At 41.6% G+C, this 18734-nt stretch overlaps 1 protein-coding gene across 3 annotated transcripts; it reads left to right on the forward strand.

Moving 5' to 3' along the window:
• Positions 1-4587: 4587 nt before the first annotated feature.
• LOC115810616 (dimethylaniline monooxygenase [N-oxide-forming] 5) lies at positions 4588-17803 on the forward strand. Of its 3 annotated transcripts, none has more exons than XM_030772581.1 (9): positions 4588-4652; positions 8056-8192; positions 8450-8638; positions 8877-9042; positions 9763-9905; positions 13213-13409; positions 15674-16029; positions 16199-16271; positions 16595-17803. In XM_030772581.1, exons 2-9 carry the CDS (start codon positions 8061-8063, stop codon positions 17016-17018), a joined length of 1680 nt encoding a protein of 559 aa, XP_030628441.1. In that variant the 5' UTR covers positions 4588-4652; positions 8056-8060; the 3' UTR covers positions 17019-17803. The 3 variants fall into 3 exon arrangements, with proteins under 3 accessions (XP_030628441.1, XP_030628444.1, XP_030628442.1); XM_030772582.1 differs by having other exon boundaries at positions 4613-4652; positions 8047-8192; XM_030772584.1 differs by lacking the exons at positions 15674-16029; positions 16199-16271; positions 16595-17803 and adding an exon at positions 13470-13486 and having other exon boundaries at positions 13213-13429.
• The last annotated feature ends 931 nt before the right edge of the window (positions 17804-18734 follow it).

Here is an 18734-nt window from a genome sequence, read left to right on the forward strand (position 1 = left end):
TAGTAATGGTCTCTGTTCAGGGCTGAGTGTATATTTACCATCTGAATCACAGGTTGGGCTACCTCACCCCAGCCAAGGGCTCTTTCCCACTCTCATTCTCACTCACATTCTGTTACGTCAGAAATCCTGAAGTAGCAGCTTAAAGAGCCTGACTCAGTCCTCTTCTCAGACCATTAGTTTAGCACTTGGTTTAGCCCTCTGATGTGCCAGGTTGAATAGCCTTTCATTGGACCTGGTGGATATAAAACGGCAGCGGTGGTCGGTGGCGAGGCCTGCGGGCACAGAGGCACTACGCCAACGCAGCACATGCATCACACAACCGTTTGTCAGACAAAAAAAGGAATACGGGACTGATCTGGATCATTCCAATGCATTTAGCGTTTTCCGTCTGGACCCAGGCCTCCCCGTGTGATGTGTGTTTTTCGGACTGAGAGCAGGTGTGTCCAGAAAAGAGATGTTGGTCTACAGTAGATTTCATCCCTCACTGTAATATCCCAAAGACAAAGACGCCACTCTCAGGTCCTCCACAGTCTCTGCTCTTCAGTCTGCCAGGAACATATCCACTTCCTGGTCATGGTTTCCAGATACAGACAAGAGCTATAATGTGTTTTTGGTTGTAAACAGTCGTTTTGTGTGTGTGTGTGTGTGTGTCTGTGTGTGTGTCTGTGTCTGTGTCTATGTGTGTGTGTGTGTGTGTCTGTGTGTGTGTGTGTGTGTGTGTGTGTGTGTGTGTGTGTTCATTGGACGATGTCTTTGTCGTCTGTGTGAAGATTCATTTATCTTGAATGAGTGGGTATAGACTGACCTACTTTGAAACATGACCTGCGTAAGGATTATTACGTAATGAGACTGATAACGAGAATGGCAAAATGTGCAGTCATGCTTATGTAGGCCAGACTCTAGTTAAAGGTCAGGCTTTAACTAGACTTCAGTTACTTTAGTTAGATGTTAAAGGTCACCAGTTCGATCCCCTGGACCAGCAGGAAAAATGTGGGCGGGGGTGTGTTCATGTCCCCATGGATGGTTTCACCATGGCGATGAATATGGCAGTGTGCCCTTGAGTATGGCACTTCAGGTTCATGGTCCATGCTGAGGTGCAGTGACTACCTACCCTGAGAAACAGTTTCATCCCACTGTGTATATAGCTGGGATGACAACAAAGAGAATTTCATTTCACTATTCTTTATTCATTAGATGCGTTTGACCAAACAGACTAGCAAAAGAAAATAAATAATATTTACATTAATATTTATTCCATTAGCAGTATCTTTTATCCAAAGCGACCTCAAAAACAAGCAGAATACAAACCAAGTATGTAGACTGTTGCATAAGCGTCTTCACTAACTTCAACATTAGACCAGAAACAAATGCCAGAAATGTTTCAGAAAAGTAAGTGAGTGAGTGGACTACAGACAGATACAAGTGGGTCAATAGTCCCCATGACATAAGGTATCATGTACCTCAGGCATCAAGTATCACAAAACTGAGCGTTAAACAGAACCAGTCACAGACAGAAGGAAATCTACATCATAACAGTCAGCGCACACAGGGCGGTATAAGCATCAGTGTGTATTTACAGCATTTATAAGGAAGTACCATGAAATGTACCTCCTTATAAATACTAACATAGAAAAATGTGATATAAGCAGAATGTTTTTGATTTTCTGATCATTTCAGTGTGTTCTCAGGAACTGAACTTCATACAATTAAAGTTTATATTTTCAAACATTTCGCCCTATGAGCGCTGGGATAGGCTCCAGCACCCCCTGCGACCCTAATCAGCAGTGATGGAATGTAACGAAGTACAAGTACTTCGTTACTGTACTTAAGTACATTTTTCATGTATCTGTACTTTACTTAAGTAGGTTTAGTTGTGAGTACTTTTGACTTTTACTCCACTACATTTTATAGCAAGTATCTATACTTTCTACTCCACTACATTTCTACAATGCGTTGCGTTACACGTTACAGTCACATTGCGGTTTGTTGTTTGTTTGTTAGTTTTAAAGTAATCAATGGCGAGAGGGGAATTGGTCCACTGAACCAATCAAAGCGGGCAGGTAATGTTAGACCCTCCTTCAACAAGAGCGGGGGCGTGCCCGCGGCAGCAGCACTAACCGGTGATAAAACACCCACAATGGATTCGAGAGAGGCCACCACGGAGATTCAGCCATTAGACATGCGCCACCCATGGCCTTATTTAAAAGAGTTGTTTGAGATAACCGGTTCTAAAAATGATTCATGGAGATCCCGTTGCCATCTTTGTCTCCCTCGAAAACACGAGATTCTAGCTTTCAAAAATTCGCTATCAAATTTGAAGAAACATATTGGGGTAAATTAGGTTGCTTAACGCTACCTGACTTTTGCATGTTAAATTAATTTAGGTTAGTGAAGTCTTATGTAACCTTAGCTAGCCTCTTGTTCAAATGCACCACTAGCAACAAGTAAACAAGATTAAATTATTATAATCTAGCCTTAACTGGCAAGTAACACATGCATGTTGCTAACGCAATGTAGTCTTGGTCGTGAGTGTTTGTTTGGATGCTAGAGCCCGGGAACAGCGGTGGTTATGTTGCTTGTGTGGCTAGGGGCTCTTTAGCCGTGTGCTCCTTCAGAGTTAAGGTTTAAAATTAGTTGGTATTATAGAATGACAGGATTAACATCGTAGTAATTACTTTAAAGATACCTTTGTCTTAATTACACTTAAATGGAATTTAAAAGTCAGACTGTCAACCCTGCTTGGCAAGCTTATATTGAGCCAAACCAAATTTCCATCTCCTGTAAGAACAGTCTGGCAAAAGTATAAATTTTGTAATAGACAATATGTTGAAATCCTGTGTTAGGATCAGTGCCCATTCCTTTGTTAGGTGTGTTTAATGCCCCTTTTTTCAGGCAGACAACTTTGACTTGAATGTGTTTACCGCAGTCAATATAACACAATGGTTTTGCATTGTGTTATATTGTGTTTGGTTTTATGTACAGTTCAATAAAAACTTTCAAAGGTATAATCAGTCCTCTTTCTTATTTTGCTTAATGGCATTTAACTCTGCAGGTCACCCCTGAAATTCTGATTCACAGAATCGTAAGTCCAAGTGTGAACTGTGTCACAGAGGGTAAACACAATAAAAACAATAACCTTTCAAATAATTGATAAGAGATTGTTTGCCAGTGTTATCAGTAGCATCATCTGCAGCATTGTTAATTAAAATGGCACAGCCCATACTACTGATGTATTAAACAAAATATACATACAGTAGGCACACAATGATATTGTAGACCATTGCATTAGGGAATACATTCAGCAAGTACTTTTATTTTTAATACTTTAAGTATATTTAAAAGCAGGTACTTATTTACTTTTACTCAAGTAAAAAGGTTAATGTGGTACTTTTACTAGAGTACATTTTTGTCTGTTTATTTGTACTTTTACTTAAGTACAGTGTTTGAGTACTTCCTCCACCACTGCTAATCAGGATAAGCACCTTAGATCATGAATGATGATAAGTGAGATGAGTGAGATTTTCAAACATTGTGAAGTACAGTAGGGACTGGGTTTTTGGCATACTGATTTCTTCTTCAGTGCCAGAGTAAAACCGTGATGATTCCTCACACTCAAGCCCTTCGGGGGGGTATTCCAAGTACGTGGTTTAGTGATGAACCCGGATGAGTTAACTCAGAGTAAGTAGTAAATCTCCTAATAGAAGAGCCCTATGGCTTAGTTTTGCTAGGAGAATGAAGCCATGGGGCTCTTCTGTAAGGGAGGTTTACTGCTTACTCTGAGTTAACTTAACCAGAAGTTACCTAGATAAGTCAGTTACTTTGCTTTGTAGTACAGCCCTCTGGATAAGTCAGTTACCTCACATCGTAGTACAGCCCTCAGATGTGTGTTGGGGGATGTTTACTGGTGTTGTTTGGGATATCTGTCAAGTTTTTATGTCATAGGTAGTAATTTGGGAAGTCACCATCTTGGTGAAGTGTAGCCAGAGGGATCAGGGTGTCTGGTTTGTCTATAAACTATTTTGATTAAACCTCCACCACAGACCGTATCTGATTTGATTCTAGAAGCTGTTCCTAAGTATGTGATTACCACATAATTATGCTGATCAGTTCAGATGTTATCCAAAGGTCTAAGCTTTATATTCAGATCGTGGAGAAAGAAATCGGCAATTGTTTCTTTACTTAGTCTATAAAGTTAAGGTAATTTCTGTATTCATACATATAATCTTGTAAACACAGTTCTTTGATTTCATTTTTGGTGAAATATTTATTAGGAATTATTCAAGCTCTCTTCCATCGCATGCCCTCAAAGATAACCTGAATACAGTTGACCATGGAACATAATTAGACATAGCTGTAATAGAACTACTACGACATTTGTCTTTTAATTTATTGATAATTAAGCAGAAATGGCACTCACATACTCGTTCAGTTTTACATGATTATTAAATTTTTCACTGTGAGACAAACTTCCCAGTAACTTTTCAGTGTTTTCTCAGGCAATGACATGCAACCTTTAAATCCAGGGCGGGTCAACTGTCTCCGCCTCCATGCACTTTCAACTAAATAGCCCCATGTACTTTCAGCTGCATAACAGATCGCATGCAACAGGTTCGTCACATCTTAGGAGGCATCGTTTTAGCATCGTCAAATAGGTATGTTTTAACATGTACGGTGTAATTGATGCATTCTTTATATCGATTCCATATTTCAACTGTTTCTGTGGTCAGAGTTCGTTATATCATCGAACTCAAAGCATGGTAAAGCTGGTTGTAGACTGGCATATTCGCTAGATATTCTGTTTTGAACTTCCTGTACATTCGGACACGACGAAGCACTCAAGCTTAATTACATGACCCAGGGCATGGACAGTACGCTATAATATGATGCATCAAAGAAAACAGTATTTGTTGTCGCTGTCGATTAACGTAGTACAGTTGGTTTTAGATTGGGATATTCGCTGGATATTCGGTTTTCTTTCGCCTATATCCAGAAGACGACACTTCTTAAAAAGACAAAACTGGTATTAGCTGTTTCAGGTAGAGATAGAGAATCTGCTCCAACATAGCAGACATAGTTGGTGAAATTTTCGATTGTTGTTTTCGCTGCAGTGTTCTTTGAACTCCGTTACTAGTCATCGCTTTAGTTGCTGCGTTTCGTGAGGGACAGTGAGAAAAGTTCACGTACTGCACTGACGGAAGAAAGAGGTCTAAGGGGTCTGAGCAATTCTCAACGATAATTCGGTTCTACTGTAGCCTACTCTCCTTCAGCCGCTGGATGCAGTAGCAAATGACATGCTTGATTTCTTAAAAGTGAAAGGTATATAAAAGTGCCATTATAAAGTGAAGTATATTTAATTTTAAAAGCTCAATGAAAATCAAGTAAATTCAATGTTCTAAATCTGTTGTTTGTACTCGGCTCCCAGTGAGATGACTGATTTACTACAAGTGAAATGTAACAAGGTCCTGTTGTGGGGATACAGTACTAAATCAGTTTCGAAAAAAAAATTGCATTAACAGTCTACAGAATTTCTCTTTCAGAGTATGAAGGTTGTAGTAGATGCACATTAAGATGAATGACTTACTCCAAGTGAAATATTATGTAAAAGTCATTTTTTTAATTGATTTTCAGAGAATACATTTCAAAAGCTGTTTAGACAAAATCATGGATGTTCACTTTCTGACATGCCAGTTGGTATTCAGTGAAAATGAATAAAATTACCTTTACACCTCTTCAGTGTTCTAGTAATTCCAAAACAAAGTAACTGACTTCCCACAACGCATATTTAGAAGAAATTCTCTGTTTTAGAAGCTTTCTTAGAGAATTATTCACTAAAAAATCCATAAAATGATCTTTCTCTCTCTGATGACTGTGGTTAAACTGCACAGAAACTGTTGTTGAGTAAAGTTTTTGTCAAGGGTTAAGACAATAGAATTTACAGGTGAAAAACAGCAAAGAGAAATCATGCCAGGCAAATTCACTGCAAAGTGCCCATAGAGCATTCGTGCTGTCCTCTCTTGGACTGCATAGCAACCTCTATCTCTCTGATCTTATGCCCAATAGTAAACACACCTTGGCGCAGTTTATCACCTCCTATCATAAAATGTCAATGCAAACACCAGCTCTGCCCTTACTCCATGTTAAATGGCACAGCAGTGTTTCTCTCACAGAAAAATAAGCACTAGTCCAGAACACAGGACCTCTCTCCTGCACTGACTGTCCTGCTCCCGCCCCCGACACCTCTGACACTGAGCAGAGTGAACGTTATATGTGGTTTGGAGTGATGCATTTTGGTTCGCTTGGATTTTTCTCTGTCATAAATAATTTGAGATCTCGAGAAAATAAATAATTCGAGATCTCCATAAAACAACTTCCTGTGATAACGAATCAATTATGTCAAGACACAGTTTCGTTATTTTCGTGATAATGACATAAATAAGTCAAGATCTGGAGAAAACAAAGAAAAATAACACATTATTACGAGAAAACGGACAATAAATGTAAATTCATGGCATCTTAGGGCTTTGATAGGTGATGATAGCAAGAACTATAGTGTGAACAAAAAGGGGACTGAGCACTTCGAAAAGAACTGAGTCCCTTTTCTGTTGGTCCATGTTTTGGTCCACTTTAATATGAGGCGCCGTTGTGGAGAAAAGTTGTGTGAAAAACGCGAGAGAGAACGAACCCCATGTTGTAGGTCATTACTGTACACTTGCTGAAAGGGCAATGAAATCAAAATAATTTACCAAATGACTAGCATGGGTTGATAGAGAGGACCTGCTCAGCAAAATGGTAGAGTCACGTTTGGGGCACCAGCAGGTTGCTTATGATAATAGCTTTTGGCTGTATTCAAAACCGCATACTGCCTATTGTGTACTGCAACCTACACCAGTGTATACTGCATGCTATTTTTATTTTTTTTTCCTTGATAAAGTTGTATAGCTGCACATTACTAACCCCTTGGGTTGGGTATGTAAATGCCTATGGTAACACGAATGGGATATTCCATTTCCTGGGTCCACTCACCTCCTGACACACTTCACCTCTCTATGAGACACAAAATCATTAGTTACAACTCCGCTACTTGCCCTTACTAACCGGCCACACGTTTCTTGCAAGAAACTTTGGATCACTCTTGCGTTTTTCACAAGCCTTTTGTCCACAACAGCACCTCATACTTTAAGAGGACTGAGTTTGGTTCGTTTAAAAAGGGCTGCCATAAATTCTCAAATAGTGGCCAGAGCCTTTATTTACTTCACCTGAAGAAATAATAATAGCCTTTATTTGAGACGGGCTATTATTAGAGACAGGCCATTATTTAATGTGTTACTAGGATCTGCAAGATCATAACGCAAACTAAACAGTGCAGATTGTTTTAGGTTTGTGTGCTGTTGTGAAAGCTACAATGTGTTTAATGAAGCTGATGCAGTATACATGTCTGCATGTGTCAGCTTGTGTACAACACAGCAGATGTCCGGTGAACAGGGAGTGATCGTAAATTCTGAAATGACTTTTGTTTCACATAGAAACTGACCAGAAAGGCTTTGGTTTCCTTAAAATCTCTGTCCACAAAACTCACCTGACGCCAAGATCAGGTCAAATTCTTAGAATAAAATAAAACAAAGTGTATGCAGACAGCTAAGTAAGGTTGAATAAGGTTAGACAAGGCTTCACAAAAGATTATATTCAGGAACAACTATCAAATGTTTTTAATTTTGTAAAATTATGAAGGCATAATTTTTTTGCTTTAAAGACTCTAAATTTTGGTTCTTCTTTTAACTGCTTACATTTATCTATAATGTTTATGGAAATGTTTAATAATTACATGTACCTTGTAATGTAAGCAGTGAGTTCTACAGGATTTCCCAAAAAAAGAGACCCTGTTTGGAAAAGCAAGAGTTTGCATGTCTTCTGGAGCTGGTTAGGTGTGGAGTATTAGGATTAAATTTGATGCACTCAGTTAAGTCAGAGCCACGCCTGGGACTTGAGCTGGCCTCCAGTTAGTTAACCGCGCTTACCTTGCTGACCTGTGTCTCTTTTTTCCTGTGGGTGGGAAAGGCAGCATGGTGAAGCGTGTGGCAGTGATCGGTGCAGGGAGTTCGGGTCTGGCCTGTATTAAGTGCTGTGTGGACGAGGGCCTGGAGCCTGTGTGCTTTGAGAGCAGTGATGACATCGGGGGACTGTGGAGGTTTAAGGTGAGACGGTGGCATTTCTCTGGACCTGAATCATTCTTTACTCATTGTGATGAAATCTTTCAGGCAGGTGCCGGCGATGCTTGGCTCTTCCTCTGTCCCACGTAAAATCTGAATGGAATTTTCACATCTCAGTGATTACATTTGTAACAGACGGAGCTTTCCTAAGTCATAAGCATTCCTAAGAACTCGAAGCTCAGGAGTTAACCAGACAGACTGTATCCCTTAGCCTATCTCTTATCTTCCTATTTCTCCAATAGGAGAATCCAGAACCGGACCGGGCCAGTATCTACCACTCCGTCATCATTAACACATCTAAGGAAATGATGTGTTACAGTGACTTCCCCATTCCGGCTGACTTCCCTAATTTCATGCACAATTCCCTCATTATGGACTACTTCCGGATGTACGCAGAGCACTTCCAGCTCAGACGCTTCATTCGTTTTCAGGTGTGCGATGACATCACTGCCTGTGTTGCTATGGCATCACCACTGGTGTCTCAGTACCTACAGTTTGGAATTCCAGTGTTTTTACATTAGATCTGACTCTAGTCTATACCTAAATGCCCCCTTAAACTGACTGTAGAGACATTTCAGGGTTGGCCATGTTAGTCACTGTTGGCCTGAATGATGTTGCTCTGTGTGTGTGTGTGTCTGCGTGTGTGTTTTGTTGCTCTGCTTGTTTCAGACGAAGGTCCTACAGGTCACACCAAGGCCAGATTTTTCCCACTCTGGCCAGTGGGACGTGGAGATTGAGTGTGCAGACGGGCAGAGGGAGAAACATGTGTTTGATGCTGTCATGGTCTGTATAGGACATCACTGCTACCCAAACATGCCGCTCAAGGACTTTCCAGGTAGGAGGCAATGTAGAGTCTATAGGCATTCCACCTTTAAGACTTCTCACAGAAACTGTTGTTCAGTTAAGTTTTGTCAAGGGTTAAGACAATAGAATTTACAGGTGAAAAACAGCAAAGAGAAATCATGCCAGGCAAATTCACTGCAAAGTGCCCATAGAGCATTCGTGCTGTCCTCTCTTGGACTGCATAGCAACCTCTATCTCTCTGATCTTATGCCCAATAGTAAACACACCTTGGCACAGTTTATCACCTCTTATCATAAAATGTCAATATTTGAGGGGCTCAAACTGAACTTTGGAGTGTGCACTTAAATAGCACAATAATCCAGGAAGTAACAATGAACTTCTCCAACTGCAATCCTGTTTTTTTTTTTTTTAGTATTTGAATTTTACAACTTTACTGACATCAAAACAAGGCTGCATGACTTAGCTGTGTGCGTGTGTGTGCGTGTGTGTGTGTGTATGTGTGTGTGGAGAAAAATATATATGTGCATATACAGTATATGATATGAATAAATATACTGTTATTCTCCCTTCTGAAAGTGTATGTTACTGGTTTTACTGGGTTTTACTAAACAGTTTCCATTGCATCTTCACAAACATTTGTCTCTACCTTACCAATGACATCTCTCAGTTTTGCTAGTTCTTGCCTTGTTCAATTGTCAATATCAGTTTACATCCTGTTATATTACCAATCATTCATATGCCTTTGCTTTAGGCATAGACACGTTTAAAGGAAAATACTTCCATAGCCGAGACTACAAAACCCCAGACGAGTGGCGCGGGAAGAGAGTGGTTGTGATTGGAATTGGGAATTCTGGAGGGGATATCGCTGTGGAGCTCAGCAGGGTGGCCAAGCAGGTCAGTTTTTAAAAAAAAGCCTTTCTATCATTAACACTCATTGGGAAATGTTTTAAAAAGTTTCCTTGATTTTCAGTGGCAGGAGCCCTAAGCCCTGCCACTGAAAGTGGCGGATCTAGGATTTTTCTAAGCCTAATTTTTCTAATTTTACACAGAGGGGCCAAGTATATGTCCAACACCCATCCACAATTCCCATTTTAAGTATATGTCCAACACCCATGCACAATTCCCTGTTCAGTAAGGTGTATACACATTTCACCAGTCAGTCCTAGTTTGCTGTTGGCTACAGTTTTAGATTTGAGGAAAGATACATCATTGAATGTATTTTGGAAACTGTTCCTTGTTCAAACACTTTGTTTTCTTCAAAAAAGCTTAGAAAATAAAAACTCTTAACAATTTTCAGATTTATGTTAACTGTGGTGCGTAGAAAACATAATACATAAAATACTTAAAACACACACACACAGCAGCATGTGAGCGTCAACTGTGATCATCATCCCTGTTTGTAACTGAAACACAAATACACATCACAAAATCCATGATTGTATTCAGCTAAAACCTGACAACTGTTATCTGACAACTATAAAACCACAACTATTAGTAAAACTGTTAAGGGAAAGACTCAGTGACTAAAACATTAAAGTGAGGGCTCTGGTAGACATGGGAATATACTGCTCGCAAAACAAAGCCATTAAACCTCAACACCATAAGGGACAAGAATTAAGGTATTTGCTTTAATAATATTTCACTCATCAGTATGTCCATTTGTGAACTTCAGTGTCATTTTATACAATGCAGTTATGTTTGCCTGTTGTCATTATCTTGCTTTGCCTAAATGTTTTCTGCCCTGGTGAAGAGGGGTTGGTGCTGCCCTGGTCTTGACCTTGGCTGACCTCTTCTCCGCTCTCTGTCACTCTCCCCTGTCACTCTCCTCACCCTCACCCTGCCCTAAGTCATTCTCAGTGGCTGGCAGGCTGGGCGTCTTTTTGGCCAAAAACTGAATATCTGCATGTCCCTTTCTTTTCATACTTTCTAACATTATAGTTAATACAAAAATGCCTGGACTCAATTACTTTTTCCAAGTGGGAAATCAGATATTTCCCTAGTTCCGATATGTGTCTAGGACGCAGCATTAGTTTAATTTCCTTAGTATTGACTGTGGCATGACTGAGACACTGTTTCACAAATAATTGGTGCCCCTCAGATGGAGGGCTCGAGAGTGAAATTAAACGAACAGAGCTTACGTTAGGCTAGCTACCAGTAGAGAACGAGCTAACGTTAGCTAGCTAGTATTAAAACAATACAGTAGATAACTAACTAATGCTACTAGCTTGCTGCTACCTAATGTTGGACAAACCTAAGTTGAGTGATAGACGCTCTTTCACATGTTAAAGCTAACTGTGCTAAAGCTAACTGTGCCAAAGCTAACTGTGGTGAAACGCTGAGTGCCATTCCTCAGTTTTCCATGCAGTCTCATGCCCTGTTCAGGTCTAATTGGAATCAGCCCCATTCAGGTCTAATCGGAATCAGCATTGCCAGACGGGACATGTTAAAGAGTCTTACCAGAGGCTTAAAATTAACGTATTTTGAGGGAAATTATCCTACGTGAGTCATAACCAAGAGAACAAAAGCTATCTCTCGTGCAAACTCTCTTCAACATCATTCTCCTGCCGATGGTCATTCATTTTACGTGCCCATTTAACTTGTCATATTACAACATTAACTGCATTGCACTGGTTAAATATAGTACTGGCCCGTAAGTTACTGCATTCAATATAAAGTACCCAAAACTTCTGATTTGTAAAGATGATCTGATAAATGGTTAAGTAAACGACAGCCGCGCTTGTAAGTCACGTTCATCGTCACAAGAAGAATGATTGGCTGAAAAGACGTCAGTTGAGAAGAAATGCGTCACCACAGACATAGGATTTTACTATCCTGATCGAGTCGGGAGATGAATTAAAATGAGACCGATTACAATTACGTGTCACAAAATGATCAAATTATCGCACATTATAGAACTTTTGCCATTATTGATCGTACATCGTACAGAGGGCAAAATTATTGTACAAATATTATAATTATAGTACATCTCACAACGCTGATTATAATTATAGTACATCTCACAACGCTGATCGGAATGACCATTTTCCTGCTCGTAAACATGCTGCGTTCACGTCAAGTGACTGGTGACAGGCCAGGGGCACTTCAGGGGCCAATCAAATCAGTGCCCCTCTGGCCCCGCCCCTGGATCCGCCTATGCCCTGCCCCATGGCTTTAAGATTCTGTTCATATTTCCCTTTAAGGACCGTGCTATAGTCTTTTCCCAGACTAACCATCATAGACAGCCAGTCCAACCATTATAGCTAGCCAGTATAACCATCTCTGATTAAGACTAGCTTGACAGACTGGGGCAGTGTGAAGCACTGGTCTGATGTAGCAGATAGAGAGTGGTTGGAAGTCATCCAGTGTTACAGGAAAAAGCACTTGATTTATAGTAGCTACAACTTCCTATCATAATATTGGACTTGAGTGATGTAGAGGGATTTTAGGAAGGGTGGATTCTTAGTGAAGTTTATGTGTATTACTACATACAGTCTGCCCTCGACTTACGCGGGTATTTGGTTCCCATGCCCCCCGCGCTATCCAAAATGGCTTAGCACTTCGCATATAACCTATGCCCATCCTCCTGTATACTTTAAACCATGTCTAGATTACTTATAATAGCCTAATACAACGTAAATGCTATGTAAATAGTTGTTATAATGTATTGTTTAGGGGAATAATGACAAGAAAAAAAGTCTGTACACATTCGTGACAGAAGCAGCCATCGTAAACCTCACAAAGCACGTACGCCCTTTTCCACTTTGCATCTTAGGAGCCATTCTCTCACACAAACCGTGAACACAAGAACACAGCACAAGTAGTGAATGCACGATAAGTGATGCGCGACCAAGCAGTGGTGCAGGGAGACTGAGAGACGCTGAGGATGTTAGAACAGTCAGGCTATGCACACACATTACTTTACCTGCACGGATTTCACGCTGCGCTTGGCGCCCACCAACTTGAAATTTTTGTATTTTTGGAACCAGCTTGAATTTTTTTTTTTCAATATTCTTGATCTGCATATGTTTGAATCCACGCTACTGAAACCCGCATAAGTCAAGGGCCGACTATTTGTGTCGTCCCTCCTTACTACAAGAAAGAGACACTCGACTCGCTGGGATTTCACAACTCAAAGCCTCTCAATGATACAAATGATCAGGGAATTATTCAAGGCCTTTATTACTGGGGTTGGTCTCTCTAGGTTTTCCTCAGCACTCGAAGGGGTTCATGGATCTTAAATCGAGTGGGACCAAATGGCATTCCTTTGGACATGACCTTCAGCAGGCTGACAGATATGTTGAGGCATACACTGCCCTTTGATTTCCTCTGCGGCGTTGTCGAGAGTCAACTCAACAAAAGGTTCAACCATGAGCTGTACAGGCTACAGCCTGAGCACAGGTAAACCACAGAGAGCACAGGTAAACCACATAAAGCACAGGTAAACTACATAAAGCACAGGTAAACCACAGAAAGCACAGGTAAACCACGGAGAGCACAGGTAAACCACATAAAGCACAGGTAAACTACATAAAGCACAGGTAAACCACAGAAAGCACAGGTAAACCACAGAGAGCACAGGTAAACCACGGAGAGCACAGGTAAACCACATAAAGCACAGGTAAACTACAGAGAGCACAGGTAAACCACAGAGAGCACAGGTAAACCACATAAAGCACAGGTAAACCACGGAGAGCACAGGTAAACCACAGAGAGCACAGGTAAACCACATAAAGCACAGGTAAACTACATAAAGCACAGGTAAACCACAGAAAGCACAGGTAAACCACGGAGAGCACAGGTAAACCACAGAGAGCACAGGTAAACCACATAAAGCACAGGTAAACTACATAAAGCACAGGTAAACCACAGAAAGCACAGGTAAACCACAGAGAGCACAGGTAAACCACGGAGAGCACAGGTAAACCACATAAAGCACAGGTAAACCACAGAGAGCACAGGTAAACCACATAAAGCACAGGTAAACTACATAAAGCACAGGTAAACCACAGAAAGCACAGGTAAACCACAGAGAGCACAGGTAAACCACGGAGAGCACAGGTAAACTACATAAAGCACAGGTAAACCACGGAGAGCACAGGTAAACCACAGAGAGCACAGGTAAACCACAGAAAGCACAGGTAAACCACGGAGAGCACAGGTAAACCACGGAGAGCACAGGTAAACCACAGAGAGCACAGGTAAACCACGGAGAGCACAGGTAAACCACAGAGAGCACAGGTAAACTACATAAAGCACAGGTAAACCACATAAAGCACAGGTAAACCACAGAAAGCACAGGTAAACTACAGAGAGCACAGGTAAACCACGGAGAGCACAGGTAAACTACAGAGAGCACAGGTAAACCACAGAGAGCACAGGTAAACCACAGAGAGCACAGGTAAACCACAGAGAGCGCAGGTAAACTACATAAAGCGCAGGTAAACCACAGAGAGCACAGGTAAACTACATAAAGCACAGGTAAACCACGGAGAGCACAGGTAAACTACAGAGAGCACAGGTAAACCACAGAGAGCACAGGTAAACTACATAAAGCGCAGGTAAACCACAGAGAGCACAGGTAAACTACATAAAGCACAGGTAAACCACAGAAAGCACAGGTAAACCACAGAGAGCACAGGTAAACCACGGAGAGCACAGGTAAACTACGTAAAGCACAGGTAAACCACAGAGAGCACAGGTAAACTACATAAAGCACAGGTAAACCACAGAGAGCACAGGTAAACCACAGAGAGCACAGGTAAACCACGGAGAGCACAGGTAAACCACAGAGAGCACAGGTAAACTACATAAAGCACAGGTAAACCACGGAGAGCACAGGTAAACTACATAAAGCACAGGTAAACCACAGAGAGCACAGGTAAACCACGGAGAGCACAGGTAAACCACGGAGAGCACAGGTAAACCACAGAGAGCACAGGTAAACTACATAAAGCGCAGGTAAACCACAGAGAGCACAGGTAAACTACATAAAGCATAGGTAAACCACAGAAAGCACAGGTAAACCACAGAGAGCACAGGTAAACCACGGAGAGCACAGGTAAACTACATAAAGCACAGGTAAACCACAGAGAGCACAGGTAAACTACATAAAGCACAGGTAAACCACAGAGAGCACAGGTAAACCACAGAGAGCACAGGTAAACCACGGAGAGCACAGGTAAACCACAGAGAGAACAGGTAAACTACATAAAGCACAGGTAAACTACATAAAGCACAGGTAAACCACAGAGAGCACAGGTAAACTACATAAAGCACAGGTTAACCACAGAGAGCACAGGTAAACCGCAGAGAGCACAGGTAAACCACAGAGAGCACAGGTAAAGTACAGAGGTTTGTGTAGCTGCTGATAGTTATTTCCCTGGAGGACAACAGCGTTGGCAGGCTTTTACCCCTGGCCCTGATGCAGCATTTCTGAGTGTGTCAGATAAGGACTGGAACAAAACCCTGCAGAGGTGTTACCCTCCAGCAAAGCAAGCAGCTGCTTCCAGTAGATCACAGTATAGGAGACAGGTCTACCTCCAGTAGATCACAGTATAGGTGACACATCTGTTTCCAGTAGATCACATTATAAGAGATGTATGCTTCCAGCAGATCACATTTCACATGGCATAATTTAATGTTTTTATTTGGTTTTTTTTTAGAATTTTCAACCAGCACCCGATGGTGAACGATGACCTACCCAATCGGATTCTCTCGGGCACGATCGCAGTAAAGCCAAACGTGCAAAAGTTCCAGGGCTCTAGTGTGGTATTTGAAGATGGCACTGTTGAAGCTGACATTGACCTGGTGGTATTTGCTACAGGTTACACTTTTGGCTTCCCCTTCCTGCCCTCCAGTGTTCTTTCTGTGTCAGGAAACAAAACCTCCCTGTATAAGTACATGCTTCCCCCTGGGCTAGAGCACCCCTCCCTGGTGGTGATTGGACTCATTCAGCCTCTGGGGGCAATCATGCCCATATCGGAGATGCAGGCGCGCTGGGCTACACGCGTCTTTAAAGGTATCCACAGTTACACTACATCTGCCTCTCATGGCCCTTAGACACTAAACAACACAACAGCTATGATTAGCCAGTGAGGACATTTATTCTGGATCACTTGAATCAAGTCGACTTAATAAGTGCCATATGATGTGTTCATTTCTGATAAACTGACTTTTGTTTCACACAGGGCTGAATAAGCTTCCATCAATGAATGACATACTCAAAGACATCAAAGCAAAGGAGAATGCCATGGCTAAGAGGCAATGCATTTTTATTCCTGAAATTCATACCACAAAAGCCTGTAAAACAAACAATAGCTTTTATAGCCAAACATGTTGTTGTGTCAGTCTGTCTGGTAAATGTGTTGTTCTGTGTGTGTCAGTCTGTCTGGTAAATGTGTTGTTGTGTGTGTCAGTCTGTCTGGTAAGTGTGTTGTCGTGTGTGTGTCAGTCTGTCTGGTAAGTGTGTTGTTCTGTGTGTGTCAGTCTGTCTGGTAAGTGTGTTGTTCTGTGTGTGTCAGTCTGTCTGGTAAGTGTGTTGTTCTGTGTGTCAGTCTGTCTGATAACTGCCTTGTTATTCACAGGTATGTGCTGTCCCAGAGACACACCATTCAGGTGGACTATATCCCCTACATGGACGAGCTAGCGCGGCAAATAGGTGTGCGTCCAAATGTCCTCTCCCTGCTTCTGCGGGACCCAAAGTTGGGTCTGAGTATCCTGTTCGGTCCCTGTACTCCATACCAGTTTCGGTTGTGTGGGCCTGGCCAGTGGAAAGGAGCACGTCAAGCCATCCTCACACAGTGGGACAGGGTCGCTCAGCCCCTGAAGACGCGAAGTGTAAAGGACAAGGAGTCCAGTCACTCCCATCTCCGTCTCCTCCTCCCTTTGTCTGCGGCTGCACTGCTCTCCGCTGTGTACTACAGGGGGGCCAGTCTCGCCTCTCTCCTGCCTGACCCTGCTGTGGTCCTGGACAGGATAAGGGCTTATCTACCCCTGCCAACCCAGTAACACATTGACCTGCCTCACCTGTCTCAACCCAATGACGCATTTACCCGTCTCTCTTATCTCCACTGACGCATTCACCTGCCTCTCCTGAGTCACACCCACAAACACATTTACCCCTCACCTGTCTCAACCCAATGACACGTTCACCTGCCTCTCCTGAGTCACACCCACAAACACATTTACCCCTCACCTGTCTCAACCCAATGACACGTTCACCTGCCTCTCCTGAGTCACACCCACAAACACATTTACCCCTCACCTGTCCTGAGCTCTAGCTTCAGCGTTCTTGCCCTAAGTGATACAGCTAGTGATCTCTCTCCCAGACCCTGTTTTTCTGAGAGCTTTTGCCAAAATAATTGTTACATTTGCATTTAATATATGATTACTTGCCTATAATTTTTGAAGTTATGCATCTATGTTCTAAAAACTCTACATCAAATTTTAACTCTATGGATACTGCTTTCAGAAACACATTTCATTTAATGTATTGACTGAGAGGATTTTTTGGTAATTCTAACAATTAATTATGTGTCGAACTCATGAAATCTTCACCGTTGATGTCAAACTGAACATTAGAGCAGTAGCATGTTTTTGAACGGTAGAGACAGTCAAGACTGATCAGGCTCTGAACAGTGCCAAGCCTGCTGTTGTATCAGACACGCTAATAATACTTTTCTGATAAAGTGACACTGATAAAGTGCCTTTAATACTTTTGATACTTTGATGTAAGTATTAATTAATGCCTTTTCAATAAAGTCCCAATACAGTAAAGTCTCCATATCTTAAAATGTATGTACTCATGGCGTCTTGTTTTAACTGCAAGCCTCTGCACAATTGCTGTTTAGGTCTGTTGACTGTGGAGACCAGTCAGGTTGCTTCATAGAGCTGTAACAATTCCAAATGCTGCTGTACAAGTAATTGTCTTAGAAATAATTGCAATTAACAATATAATTATGTCTTTCGGTCAAATTTTTAAAATATTTACATATGTATTATTTTTACAAACAAATTAGTTTCGAATGAATCCCAGGATACATCTTTTGGTTATCTCACTGTTATGAGACTTCTATAATGTAATGACACAAGTACACAGCCTATGAATAGCTGAACTCAGTTGGGCTTGCAGACTCCCCACATTTTGACAGGATCAACGGGACATTGTGAAGGGATTTTTTTTTTGTACCAACACTAAATGATAACTCTAGTGAAGACTAAACGTATATCAGTTTAATGTTATTCGGCATCTCACAAAGGCACAACACCGCTTCTCACGAAAGTGCCCAATTCTGCTTGGATTTTTAACGTTCCATACCTACTGCTCTGTCGCGCTACAGGTTGCACGCGAGCATTGGAAACGTGTTCGATGGATACAAACAAAAGTGTGACCATGCTTTGACCCATCTCATTAAAAGCCATAAGGGCACTCGGAGAGCCCACCTCCGCTAAGGCCAATAATCCACTCCTCTATGGTATTCAGATCTGCAACCGCAACCACTATGTCTGGACATATTTCCAAAACTATTAGCGCAAAAAAGTCAGAATGTACGACTGTGAAAGCTAATTTTTGTAAGAAACGACTAGCGGTTATGCGCGTGTTATGTTAGCCCACAATAACCTTTAAAATTTGGTTAAACATATCGACTTGGAAAAATCAGCAAGGACAATTTATACATTGCTTACTTCTTACATACCCGCTGTATCTGGTTCTACAGTGGTGTT

This window comes from Chanos chanos, chromosome 4 (assembly GCF_902362185.1).
Source record: "Chanos chanos chromosome 4, fChaCha1.1, whole genome shotgun sequence".
Classification (NCBI taxonomy): Eukaryota; Metazoa; Chordata; class Actinopteri; order Gonorynchiformes; family Chanidae; genus Chanos; species Chanos chanos.